The 14599-nt window shown below is 41.9% G+C and overlaps 1 protein-coding gene across 1 annotated transcript in view; it reads left to right on the top strand.

Annotated features, from left to right (window-relative positions):
- zgc:162698 (uncharacterized protein LOC560165 homolog) overlaps window positions 1–11856 on the top strand; it is a 29969-nt gene extending 18113 nt beyond the window's left edge. Inside the window, exons 15-20 of the mRNA XM_038693378.1 lie at window positions 1865–1968; window positions 2054–2127; window positions 2821–2882; window positions 4985–5037; window positions 5152–5182; window positions 9046–11856. Of these exons, the coding sequence (XP_038549306.1) occupies window positions 1865–1968; window positions 2054–2127; window positions 2821–2882; window positions 4985–5037; window positions 5152–5182; window positions 9046–9087 (366 nt within the window). The 3' untranslated portion in view covers window positions 9088–11856. The remainder of the gene's footprint in view (window positions 1–1864; window positions 1969–2053; window positions 2128–2820; window positions 2883–4984; window positions 5038–5151; window positions 5183–9045) is intronic.
- The last annotated feature ends 2743 nt before the right edge of the window (window positions 11857–14599 follow it).

Raw genomic sequence — 14599 nt, 5'->3', positions numbered from 1 at the left:
AAAAATTTAAAACTAAACCGTTTAGCCAAAAACATTAATTATTATTATTAAATTATTGCAGTGTAATTTTCCTCAATAACAATATGATAAATGTTCAATATATCGTCAGTAAATATTTGGTTTAATTCATTTGCATCACGGACAAATTAGCTCTTAATTATTCTATTAAAATATTTATTTTGTTGAAAAAAGAGCCCTGAAACTAACCTGAACTAATCATATTTGTTGAAAACGATAATAGTTTTGGATGATCTGCCTCAGATTTGTGAAGTGTTTGGCATCAAGTATTTGTCACGTTCTGACCATAAAGAAAAGTTTAACCACATAATTAACTGTCAGCTTTTAAACCTGAAAGAAATAATGATTTGACATATGTTGTGAGAATTATCGATATCGAATGATAAGAAATGTTTTTATCGTGATAATGTTTTTGGCCATATCGCCCAGCCCTAGGTCCAGTGTGTAATATTTAGGAGGATCTACTGACAGAAATGCAGTGTAATATCCAAAACTGTGTTCAGTGGTGTGTAAAGACATAATGAACCGTTATGTTTTTATTACCGTAGAATGAGATATTTCTATCTACAGACATGTGTACTCAAAGTCTGTTCTACAGCAAAGCTGCCAGAAAGTCAGACGCACAACAGCCGACCATCAGGACCGCTCAGAACAGACCCACACAATGCTGAACCAGAACCAAAGACACAATCCTAAAATACAGTCGGCATCATCATCTCTAATTCCTAATTCTTATCATTTCAAGTTTGAACTTTTTTATAGCAAATCCCTCCTTTCCTCTTGCTCCTGTCGACTGTGAATGAAATGTAATCTGTGTTCAATAAAGGGAATTTTAGGGTCTCTGTAAATAATATTAAACAGAATACTGTGTAGACCTGCTTTATATAAAAAGTGCACTGAGATGCTTTTTGTTATAAATTGGCGAGATATAAATAAAAGTAAATACATTTGAAATAACTCCTGAATTCCAGTGAAAACAAGTCTCATGCTTATTGTAGAAAGACTCTTAAAATGAAATGAAAATAACTAAATTTCACTGCTCATGCCTAAGCACCAGTGTTGGCCGAGAATTACATAAAATATGGATATATTGGTAATGAAATGCCAGCGTGGGCTCTCAGCCAGCTAACGACACATAGCTCATTTAAAGTAAAATACATGCTAATTACGAAACTCTGAAGGTTGGAAAGTCAAGTGTATTAACTGACAGCGTCTCCACCAGCGTGTGGTGCGTCGCGCTGGAGCAGCTTCCCGTGAGTGATGTGAGGAAATGGTCCGTTTCAGGGGTGTCAGAAATCCTACTTCAGGATTCGTGAATATAAGTGACCTCTTCACTGGAATGCTCACTGTTGTTTTAAAATATCCACCGCATCTTGTAACTATCTTGTAATTATACCAGATAATGGTCGGCGTGTATATACATGGGCGGCCCGCCAAAGGAAGTCCACACACCTGTTAAATGAAATATGTTGTCGGTGAACGTTTGGATGCTCAGTATGAACATTTAGCAACTCTGCTGTTTGGCTCATACAAACGTCAGACCATAGCGGCAGGGAGACATTCAGTCTGCGGTTGAAAATGAGTCCTATATTCACTCGCTGTTCTAGGTGACAGGGTTTATACCGTTGTGCTTTCAGGAGTGTTGTTTTATGAAAGTCAGGTGTTCATTTTGCCACAGTTTGCTGGAATATTTTGGCCTAAACGCACAGTTTAATTGTGGTAATGTGTTTTTAGAGCAGCAGGGAAAGAAATGCGTCTCGTCTTCAGTCTTTCTTCTTCCTGTAAACGAACACGTTTATAGCTTTTCAAGTGTTTTCAACCAAGATGTCTCCGTGTGTGTCTGTAGGACTGGAGGGAGCTGTGGATAGAAGACGCGTTCTGGCGTTTCTTGTTCTCCACCATCCTATTGGTCATCATGTTCCTATGGCGACCGTCAGCCAATAACCAGAGGTAGGGGGGGTTGTCAGGGCTGTTTTTCACCAGTTTGTCTCTTTTTAAGTGCAAAGTAAAGCCAGTGTCTCCCTCTCTGCGTCAGGTATGCCTTCAGTCCTCTGTTGGATGAAGAGAGTGAGGAAGAGGAGAAGGAGCCCATGATGAACGAGGCTTTCGGTCAGAAAACTTCCTCCTTTACTGCCTTGCTTCCTCCCTTCCCTCCCTGTATCATCTACCATCCTCACTGCCCTCCTGTTTCTTTATGTAGTTAGCTGGTAGGTGAGGAACACACTGTTTAACATCGCCTCTCAGCCACTTCTTAAATGATCAGTTAATTTAAAGATGAAAGATTAAACCTTTGCTCCTGTGCTTGGTTTAAACGTTCGGTTACTGTAAGGCTTTTCCTGCATGTGTTTGTTTGGTAAATATCATAACGTGATATTAAATTGTCAACAGAAGAATAGAACGAAAGGTTTGCTGTCAGGAATATGATTAATTTGATTTGATTTCTTTCCAGTGAGAGATTAGTTACTTTGCTGTTGGAAATCCTGCTGCTGCTCTAGAAACCACATTTATATTTAGTAATAAATAGGACTGATGAGAGCATTGATAAAGAACTGGACCGATAAGAAGTACCGATAACAGTGTGCCAATAAAATCCTAATGAGACCGACTCGTGAGAAAATGCCCATCTCCATTTGCTGGTTTTAAAATCCGGCCCAATTGAATTTGTAAGTGAATAGTCCTGGTTGACGTGCACTGTGTGTGGTCAAACCATCTTCAGTATTCACGGAAGGTAATAAATGTCATTCTGTCCTCCGAGTGTGTCTAAAATCGGTGTCTGTCTCTTTTACTCCCGTGTCTCTTCAGAGGGGATGAAAATGAGGGGCATGAAAAACGAGACCAACGGTTCGGCCAAAGCCAACAAAGTGGTGAGTGACGACTTTCAGACCAACGCTGGGCGTCTTCCCTCGAGGTGTAAAGCCTATAGATAGATGCCTATCTGCATATGGATTCAGAATTTATCATCTGCCAACAGTTTAGCCGTTGATCTATCTCAGAACCCTAGAGCTTATATTGGCTTTTTAAAAATGTATCTGCATTAAAGTCGTCGGCAGACCGTAGCCGACGGGTTCCCGATTGCTAGTCAGTCTGGAAACGATGAACGGTAGAGGAAGTCTTGGCCCAGATATCTGCTGGCTACGCTGAAAGCCCCGAAACTTCTCTTTCCCCTACAAGCTTAATCGCCGTCAGACGATAGCCGGTGGAGATTGGGCCTCAGCTGGACGGTTCGCACTGTCAGATGATTGTATTTATTTCATGCACATGTGAAAAGAAAAATCAGAGCTTTAATTTGAAAGCTGTTTTCCTCATCCTCATTTTCTGAGAAGACTGTTCTCGATGGAAATTATGTTTTGTGCATAATTAATTTAATTCTCTCGCACGTTGTCCTCTAGTTTCGTTTTGTTGTTGTGAAACGTTCACGCCCTCTGCCCTCTCTGATTGGTAAGTATGGCGCCTGTGATTGGATGACAGCGGAGTGAATTAGTAACTTGTAGACATGACAGTTTAAAACAGGTCAAACGCGCTGGATAATTAACCTACATTTCAAATCGCAGTCTTCACGATGAGTTAATCGCGTTCTTTCAAATCGCTGAAAGTCAGAAGCGTTGGATTTAGGATCAGAAAGCAACACGTGAACGTTGGTGGGAGCCAAGGTCGTTTGCTTTGCAGAGCCTGGGAGGTTTGGTGATAAACTCTTTGAAGATGTTCTATCTATTAGTCCGGTTCCTCCTGTTATTGTGAGCAACGGAAAGAGTTTCTTTTACCCAAGGACCAAAGAAAGCTACAGAAAGCCAGGTGTTCTCCGGCCGCGTTTCCATTCCAATTTCCATTAATGGCGTACGATCATCTGATTGGTGCTTAACCAGCCGGTCAGCCTGTCCTCTCAGGAAGAGGTTTGAAAGTTGATGGCGGGGAAATGAATGAATGAAATCTAGAGCTGTACATATCGATTATTTTTCAAGTCGATTAATCGAACGACTAATTTTGTTTATTCTAAAGAAGGAAAAGTTGCCAAACTTATCCAAACTAAATATCAAAAACATGTCTAATCAATAAATCTATTTTTTATTCAATCATCCTGATGAAGCACATTAGAATAATGACAATAGCAACAAATCTTAAAATGAATCAAATTTCCACGTCACTGCTGACATTAATCAGGCTACTTTACTTAAACCTTTAAATGTTTCTGCCATGGATTCATTTCATTATTAAGTAACGCAGTATGATAACAAAATGTATTTCTGCATCAGTGAACACCTGAAAGGACTCAGACTGTCCAGACAGTCACAGATTGTCTGGAATCAGATTCAGCCGTTTTCGCGCTCATACGTTAAATAAACAGAAAATATCGTTGCCATGACGGCGGCGGGGCAGAAATTACTTGCGTGTCCTCGTGCTGATAATGTGCCGTGCTTGTGTGGCGACGGAAAGTAAACAGAATTTGCGGTGCTGCCGTCTAGACAAAGTGCTGCGGGATACTTTTGTTTCACGTGTTCGTGCTGCAGTGAAGCTGTTTCCGGTTCACAGAGCTCACGGAGCAGCACGTTGTTGAGCGTCTGGCTGAAATACTCCAAACTTTAGACTTAGGTCTTGTAGCTGAAGCTTGTCACACCGGATGCAGCGACGCTTCGACGCACGTAATGCGCGGGAATCGGGAATCGCCCCAGCCCTAAGAAATCCCACCCTTCGTATTCCACATGTGTATGTACTCCTCAGCAGCACAAAGATCCAAACTACTTTGTCTGAAGTAGAGAGTTTTGTATCTTTGTCTCTCAGTGATTGGTTCCTGCGACGTTCAAAGTGTTCTCTGTGAGGCACAGTTCACATGTTCAGCAGTCCTTTTTATCCAGAGTGAAATAAAGCACTCATTTTAGAATCTCAGGAATGAGTTTTGTCTGGAATCATGTGGAATATCATTTATGTGCTCGAACGTCCTACATTGATTCTTTACTCGTTGTTTTTCCAGGATGAGGATCTGAAATGGGTAGAAGAAAACATCCCGACTTCCATGGCAGATGTGTAAGTCGACATCATCATGACAGCGACAGCATGTTGAAAAATACGCATCAGATGTGATCGTCAATTAATAGAATTCACTTTTGATGCTGAAAGTCTTCTTTTTCGTTCTCACAGCGCTCTGCCCCCCCTGCTGGACTCTGATGAGGTAACTCTACTGTTTCACGTCATTATTAAACCATAATGATGTTGCAAACAGACAATAATATTAATGTCAATTAGTTTGGAAAGTATCGTGTACAGCAGGACTCTGACACCAACATGGCCGCCACTGAAAACTGACAAAGACAGAGATAAAGAATCAGTTTAAATAAAAAGAAGTATTAATGGGGCCATGTGTAGTTTTCAGTGGCCTGTAGCGGAGAGGTTTCAGAATGCATCCACCACCTTCCCGAGCATGTGAGCTAAAACAGAGGCCGACACACCAACGTTATGTAACTTGAGCCTTAAACTTAAGCACAAAGTCTCAATGTATTTCACATGATTTCTTCACGTAGAAAGAGGCTTAGTGGCTGTTCCAAGGAAGGGTTAGAAAGTGATTAATTTCATTAAAAAAAACAACATATATATGCATAAACCGTATCTCACAAAAGTGAGTACACCCCTCACACAAATGCTCCGTATTTGTATAGCGCCTTTCTAGTCTTTTCCACCACTCAAAGCGCTTTTACACTACATCTGCTTTCACTCACTGAGCCTATGTGCTCAAACAGAAACTAACATTCACACACATTCATGCACCGGTGGAACAGCCGCCAGGGGCAATTAGGGGTTCAGTATCTTGCCCAAGGACACTTCGACATGCAGCCTGGGGGAGCCGGGGATGAAAAGACCCTTTGCTCCAGTGTAAATTAGTGAGCGTGCAGCTTGTGTAACAGTGTAAATCTGCTGTCCCCCCAAAATAACACATCACACAGCCGTTAATGTCTAAACCGCTGGTGAAGCGCAAAGTGAAAATGTCCACATTGGGCCCAAAGTGTCAATATTTTGTGTGGCCACCATTATTTCCCAGCGCTGCCTAAATCCCTCTTGGGCCCGGACTTCAGCAGAGCTTCACAGGTTGCCACTGGAGTCCTCTTCCACTCCTCCATGGCGACATTAGATATCTTGCGCTCCTCCACCTCCCGTTTGAGGACGCCCCACAGATGCTTTAGGGTTAGGTCTGGAGACGTGCTTGGCCAGTCCATCACCTTGTGTGTTATTTTGAGGGAACCGCAAATTTACACTGTTATACAAGCTGTACACTCACTACATTGTGCCATTTCTTCACAGAAGATAGAATCAGATATTTACAGCATATTTACAAAAATGTGAGAGGTGTACTCACCTTTGTGAGATACTGTATATATTAAAAATTCACCTTATTATCTCAGACCTGAAAATAATTCTGGTTTTAGAGTAAAAGTAAGCTAATATGTACAGACAAATGCACAGTAACGGAGGTATTTATGTCTTTTTTCAGATATTATTTGATGTCAGGTTGGAATGGACATCTCCTGTAAACTACAATAAAAACACCCTCAAAAATACAACCTCAAGTACAAGCTGTAAATGTATTCAAAAACATGTGGACACTGGGGAGGAAGAGGAAATGAGGGCGTCTGTATAAATGTAAATAAAATATCGTAAATCAATCAATGTGGTACTTAAACACAAATGAGGCACTTTTTACTACAGAACAGGTCCTCAGACAAGATTTCCACTGAATATGTCTGTAGGAGACACACACACTTGATTTTTGTAGCTGTAAATGTGAGCAGCAGAGGGCGGCAGACAATCTGTTGTTGCCACAGTTACATCACACTGTGGTTTATCCTCTTCTCTGTAGTCATGGCGAGAAGAACAATGTGACGTCTGTGTGTGTTTCTGCAGCCATTAATGATCATCTTGAAAAGAAAGCTTTGATTTTATATCATCTCCTGCAGTCAGAATCTGTTTTATCAGACGTTACCCGTTTAAAATCTGTTTGTTTGTCTCCTCTGTTGGCTGTTTATCCCAACCATTTCCGAAATTATTTACTCCTTGATCTCCAAGCTGGAACCGTTTTAAGTGATCAGCAATCAACTAAGTACCTCTTATGTAAAATCAATTTCTTATGTAAGCTGCTGTGTGAACACTGGGGAGATGTTAAAATCCATAGAACGTATGAAGCGCTTTGAGCGCTGCTGTAGTGAGGAATGAAAGAGTGAATGAAGGGTGGAAGGGCAGAGAAGGGGAAGAGTCAAAGAGGACAAAGGAAGGATGGAAGAAAGGCTCACATTAAGATATTGCTTCCTTCCACAGCAGGCTGTTCGACATGGGCGTTAACTCTAACAATGTAATGAATCTCCCTTATTAGAGGATGAAATTAAGGGGAAATAATAGCTATTCACGTCCTTATGGCAGCTTATGTAAAGCACTTTTTAGTTTAGCTGTGGTCCAGAGGCATTTATTTGTTAAATAAAACCTTCATTTATTTATTATTTCTGATGCATTTATTGTTAGATTTGTTGAAGTTCTCTTTACATGCTGACTGCAATCAATAAATCAAATGCAAAAGAGATCTGGTATCTGTGGCGCTCGCAGGACTGTAATTAGGTTAGGTTAACTTTATTGTCCCCAAGGGGGAATTCTGCTCGGGCACAGTGCAGTGTTGCTTCATAAAAATCACAAAAACACACAACAAGAACCCGAGAAGCATCGACATGTTGTACTTCACAAGGGGAAAATATAAACACAGAAGAAAAAGGACATCGTTGACAACATGGATTAAAGTGCAAGTGTGGTTGTTGCACATTGCTCCATTGAACCGAAGTTAAAGTGCATTTGCTAAGGTGCTTGTATGTTTATTGCACGTTGCCTTGTTGCCCTGATCACAAGTAAGCCTACCTTAATCTTTAAAAATGGTTCACTACTAGATATACATTTTAAAAGGGCTCAGTCATTTCCTAAAACAGCCGGAAACTGTTACTCAAACAGGAGGAAATGTGCATTTGTTGTGGACTGTTTTCAGTGTTGGATTAACCCCAGATATACTTGCTTTTTAACAAAGCGTAGACGGGTGTCGGCGTCGCAGACGGCACTGTTCACATACTTGCCTGTGTACTTTTCGTGTACCCTGGATGATTAAACCGAATCCACTAGGGGGCAGACCAGGACTGGATCATCCCTCACAGACATCTGGCGTACGCGTATGCGTAGTTAAAAGCAAGTATATTCAGGGCTGTAACGGGGATAGAGGACAGTGTCATTTCTACAGAAACTCCCCTGTGCATAAGACAAGAGCTATAAAGAAAGCCAAATGGATCAGTGATGATCATTTAAGACAGAAATTACACAGACAGAGATTACCAGGCTAAAGCAGGGCTCCAGAGTGCAAGGAAAAACATTTTCTAACAATCTGCCTCATCTCAAAGAAGGGCTGCAGGATTTCTACTCCTGCAGCGACACGACGCCGATACCTAAGACGTTGGCAACGCACGTAACCATACATTTATATTTTTGTAACTTCGTTTAGCCCTCCCCTGAATGGGAGTCAGATAAAAATTGTGCGGCTCTTCTAGACTTTCTAAATTGTTTGTGGAGGTTGTGATGCTCAAAGAAAGTATCCACCGTTTTACAGCCGCTTGTTTGGCCGCCATTAAAACCGGCTTCAAAGCACAGTGCACTTCCTGGGAGCTTGGAGGAAATGTGATGCTACCGAGCTGACCAGTCACAGTTCTTGCGTTCTGCGTTGCTGCGGCATCTAGTTAAACTGTAGAGGAACTGCGCGTCATTGTAAGTTAAATCACACATAATCATGAAGTTTGGGCCATTTTTGTTTCTCTGTGCTGTGAACATTTACCTGCTGGTGTTCCTGTTTGGAGTCATTTACAGAACTCTCAATGTGTTTGGGAAATGACAGCAGGTTAGAATATACTGTTATGGTGGTGGTGTGAAGAATTTTGTGGCGTTGCAACCAATGAAAAAGTTAGTCTGGAGCCCCGTGAAGGTTTCTCAGCTGCCATGACCAAACTGTGTTTTCTATTGCAGGAAACCTTGACGACTAAGTTTGAGATGTCCAAGATGGAGTAAAGCAGATGAGGACGGACTAATGGAGGCAACATGGAGAAAGAGTCTGGTAAACAGACGGATAAATAAGACGGAGGATAGAGGGATGAGGAGGGATAGATGAACCGATGGATGAAAGAACAAGTGTTTGCTTTAGAAGACGCTGTGTGATTCAATCCCTGAATTTATGAGCTTTGTAAGCCTTGATTGTAAATATACTGGGAGTAAAATCGCTCACAGATGCTTTTTATTTTTACTGCCTGTTTGTATTTATATTTCTAAATATATATATATACAACTATATATTTTGACAAAATAATGAGGTTCTCTGCTACAGGGCGGCATGTTTGCCTTTTCATCATCTACATGCAGAAAGGTCTTTGGAATATTGTCTCATCAGACATTTTGTTTTCACAACAAGAGCTCTCCTCACTGCTGTTGGGAGTTTTTTTCTCTTTCTTGTGGAGGTTTGCGCTTCGTCACTGAAGGTAGTTCTAGCGTTGGATCAGTACTGCTCCAGCTTTGCTAAAGTTTGAACATGGACTGTGTATATTTTGAGTGAAGAAGGATTTGATTTTATTGTTTCCCTTTTTCTTTGTGTCTTCTTTCTGTGTGTTTTTGCAGCAGAAAGTACTGATTTGCTGCACCTCCGCAGGAATCATTCTTAGCGTTTTCCGTCACTTGTTGATGTTGGTGTGCATCCAGGTGCCGTGTGGTCGCCTCGGCGGCAGCCTGTTAGCGAGCTGCTAGTTGTTAGCTGAGCCTTGACATACACAGAGCGTCCCTGTCGTGCACATCGCAGGTACTCCTGTAGCATAAAACATGCTTAAGGCGGTGATGCACCAAGCCGACTGTGCGACCGAACCATTGGACGCCATCAGGCTGCTGATGGAGCTGGCTGAACGGAGGACTGAGGCAGTTTGGAAGAGAACACTCTCTTTGTATTTTTCACCTTTGCCTTTTCTGTATTAGTCGTGCTAGCGGCACGGCTCTGGGCGGGACAGTGTCGGTTATCCGGTCCAGATTGAATTATCTCATTGCCATTTCATTTAGAGAGAGGAGGAGTCCTCCTGACTTTGGTGATACCCTGACTTTTATTCTAGCGCCAGCAGCAGGTTGGCACTGAAATATTAACTTCCAGATGATGAACCTTAGTGACTTCATCCAGCGGTTTCAGATGGACCACCTTTGAATTTGGTACATACATTCATGTTTTACAGTGGACACACTGTGACATTACGGAGTTGTTGTTGGTTTCTTTCAGCTTGACATAATCCCAGACTTTGGACACTTTCTTCTTTTTTTCTCTCTTCCTCCACTTTGCAAACCGCTCCATCATAATGACGTGTTCACACAGCGCAAGCACGTCGTGCAGCAGTAACAAATGTCCGCGCGAAACCGTGTGCTTTAAAGTTAAATGGATTAAACGAAGCCTTGATGCAAAGAATTTGCGTCGATAAATTCTAGTAATCGATTTAATTGATGAATTGTTTCAGCTCTACATTCATGTCACCTTTCATTTCCATTTAGTCTCCATTTAACTGTAAAATGAACTTTAAGTAGGATCCCTGTCAGACAAAACCCCAGAGCATGCACATCTATTCGTGCACAGAAACAAAACTTCTCTCTATGGTCTTTTTATTTGCTTGATCTCACACAAACGATGAAATTTAACTTTCACTGTCTGCTAACTCACACAGATTCAGGATGTTCTGCGCGCGCGCACACACACACACACACACACACACACACACACACACACACACACACACACACACACACACACACACACACACACACACACACAGAGCCAGTACAGGTCATTCAGAGCGATAATGGCTGCTGTCATAGAGAGCACTACACACTCGTGTGTGTGTGTGTTGGGTTGACAGGGACTTGTCTGAATGGACTAAACGCTCCATACATCATCCAGTTCAGCCGCAGGGAAAAGTCCACTCTCCCTCTCTGCTGCCTGCTCCCGTTGGCCTGCAGCCGCTCGCAGTCTGTTCGCTCTTATCAGGAACATCAGATTAAACGTTTTGGGTTTTATTTTGGTTGTTTGTTTGTTTTTTGGTTGTTGTCTGTTTCAGCAAGGTTTGAGACTAAAATTATGGATGACATGATAAACTTATAATATATAATAAGTAAATAATATATATAATAAGTCCACTATATTAAAGTCTTTAATATGTATTGTCTGCAGATTCTGATCCAATATTTGTATTGTCTTACATAACGCAGCTGCACTCGTAAAGTAGACCTACAGCAGAAAAACAAATTCAGTTTACACAGGACATGTTTGACAGCTAGCTCCCGTAGTCCAGGAGTACAGAGCCAAGACAACTCAAAAATGTGTTTCTCTCTTTGTAATTACAGCCTGTGTATAAAATCAAAGTAATGTGTCAGCCTTTGAGATTGAATTTATTACCCACAATCAAAGCTCGTTACACCAAAATATCTGCCACAGTGAAAGCACACAGCTGAGTTAGTTTATAGGGCCGTTACGTGTAGATGAAAGGGAAAAGTACCGACAGTTTTTTTTAAGAATTGAACATCTGTTCCTTCTGAATTGTTGCTCTGAAATGTGGAAAGACTAAGTACGAATTTTATATCTGTGTCTCATTTTGGGGAGAAACTCTTGAGTTTAATGTCTTCATAGTTAAATGTGTTCCAGGTTTGTGTCTCTGCGTTTGGTGTCACGTAGCAGCTTCTGTGTGTTGTACTGTGCTGTTTGCTTTGTAAATAAATCAAAAAGTTAATAATAAAAACTTGAAAATAAAATTATTAGCTTTATTTTTTCTGGTCTGATGTTGTAGTTTTTTCCTTGTGACATCAGTTCAGGAGCCTTTAAACCGCAGCTGGAGCTGGAGCTGGAGCTGGAGCGGCCGTGATGACCACCTGAATTCTGACGGTGTGCGATGTTATATCATACAGCTGGCTCTTAGTCAAAAGGACATTATCTCCGAAGGACATCATTTATGCCTCTAAAGGGCAACACGCGCTGACTTGTGCTGCGACACACACCTGTTTCTCCCTGGAAGCCGACACACTGCTGGCAGCTTGACATGCACCATCCTGCTGAGTCCAACTCATCGGTGGCATCACCGAGCGCCGGTCAAGCAGCACTTCTCTGAGCCGCGTGTAGGTGAACGTGCACGGAGGTCCCTCAGATACTTCACATAGCTCTTCCTTTTATATTCCACTATGTGTTAATGCGTACAGATGCCTGCCAACGGGAGCTGAATCAACCAATCCATTTGCTTGACGTGCAGGTCCCTTCTATGCGAGCGAAAGGGCAAATTAAACATTAAAAAAGCAAATGCATATCTTCTCTTCCCATGAACTTTGATGAACGTTAAATTTGCATGGAACCTCCCATTTGGCTGTCATTGGCTGTAGTTTTCTTAATTGGCCAAGATGGAGGCGACCAAACGTCCACGGCAGCGGCAGAACGCATAGTTCCGGTGGCTGCATGGCTGCACAAACAAAAGTGTCTCGGCTCAGAGTGTTTGTGGGACTCGGATTGTCACTGATTAATCAGCCCACCTACGAGGCTCATCTGCCAAACACCAACACAGCGTCACTGACGGCCGAATAGTTTATTTAGATTCACAGAGAGTTTATAATCTAAGCAATACGGTTACATCTCTCTCGTGCGACGGGATGTCTCCATGCAGGCTTTGGTCGGCTTCACTGTCTGTAGCTTACCCCCTTGCTACAAACCAGCAAACTGATTTCCGTGCGGGTCACATCCTGCACTGCTCAGATTCAGCGCGACAAGATCCAAATTTCTCCTCGACAGGTGTTGGTCCCTCGCTTGCTTTCGAGCGCCTGTGACCTTACTCCTGATACCTGTATGCAATCGCTTTAGATGAATGATTTACAGAACAGAATATCTGCAATGCACGACAACAAGACTGAACAATGCTCAGTCCTCTACAGTTGTGCAGCATTCCTTATCACAGAACGTCAATATATTGCAGAGAAAGGGACAAATCCAAAAAAAGAAGGTGCTGGTGTTTTAACGTGTCATACAGCACTGGTGTTTGTTTTTGTAGCACACTCGAACGTCCTAATTCCCAGTTTTGTTGCTCTGCAGAAGCCATTTTAAAACCTTATTCTCTCCTTGCACATCCAACTGCACCTTGAGTACTTCTTCTGTCTACAGAGTTTCAAACCACAGATGCTGTAAGGGTAAATAGTTGCACACAGTGGTGCGTGGAATGAAAAGCAGGCGCAGGACGCTACAGACTGCATCAGAATATAAACAATCACAATATACATTTTCTAACTTCCTGCTCTCTTCCTCTGGAGTTTCCTGCCATGTTTAAGGCTTTTTTTCCTCACCTCCCAGAGTGTCTGAAACCTTGTGGAACTTTTGGGATTTGAAGCTGAGAGGTGTTGCACTTCAAGGCTTCTCCTCGTGGTTTCTACTGTGGTTTGGATTCGACCTCGTTTGTACGCTGCTGCGGATGAAAGGGCCAAATGAATAAATGTGAGCGAGAGTCCCAGCAGAAGCTCGGTGTGTGTGTGTATATATATATTTATTTGGGGTCTGTAAGCTTTGTTATGATGTGTGTTTATTGAAAATCTGGCTTTGCACAACAACTGCGACTTGACCCCAGCAGTCAAACAACAAGTTTCACATAACAGCATGTTGTGCTTTTTATCCACTTGACATTGCACAGTGTAATGAATGTAGCAGCCTCTAGAGAACATTAGCAGGGGCTTTAGATGTATTTAACTGCCTACTTCACTGCATGTATTAATGCAAATACAACACCAGCTAGTGTTAATTCTTTTCTGCTCTATCTCAATCCTAACATCATCTCTGTGCTTAAAATGTCTTTAAACTTGACCCCGTATCCTCCATCTGCAGGCTGTAATTTGATCTAATGATAGCAGCTGTAGCCTAAATGTCAGTCTCAGCTGCTGTCAGGACTTTGCTAAACTCCTCCCATATGTAAATCTACTAATGTAGTTTAATCTAAGCATGACAACAGAAGCCTGGCTTGTCAGCCCAGTATATATATATATATATATATGTATATATATATATATGTAGGTGTTTGCTCTATATTTAGTAATCCTGACATATTATCCATCTGTTCCGCCTCGTTGCACGTCTTTGACCTTATGTGTAACCCAATTAAAGACAAATCTAAAGATGACTGTAATACTTCAGACATTCTGATTATCCCGACATTTTCTCCATCTGCTATTCAAAGCTGTTTCCAGGTTCCTGAGGACGCTCTGTGTTAGTCTGGATTTCATCGCTGTGCATTTACACTCCAACGCAGCGTCAGAACTGACATGATTATTACCACGCTTTGTCCTTTGAAACGTCTTTAAACCACAAAGCGTGTGTGTGTGTGTGTGTGTGTGTGTGTGTGTGTGTGTGTGTGTGTGTGTGTGTGTGTGTGTGTGTAGCTACTGTACTCTGGCATTACGGCAGTAATAACATAATCCCAGAGATTTGGCCTGACAGCAAGACAGTATGCTGCCGATTTCAACTGACAGTAGGGAATTATCGTCA

The sequence above is a fragment of the Micropterus salmoides genome, unplaced genomic scaffold (genome assembly GCF_014851395.1).
Source record: "Micropterus salmoides isolate LMB-PRFRI ecotype aquatic unplaced genomic scaffold, ASM1485139v1 Ms_hic_scaffold_3, whole genome shotgun sequence".
NCBI lineage: Eukaryota > Metazoa > Chordata > Actinopteri > Centrarchiformes > Centrarchidae > Micropterus > Micropterus salmoides.
This window is presented reverse-complemented; position numbering and strand designations above follow the sequence as displayed.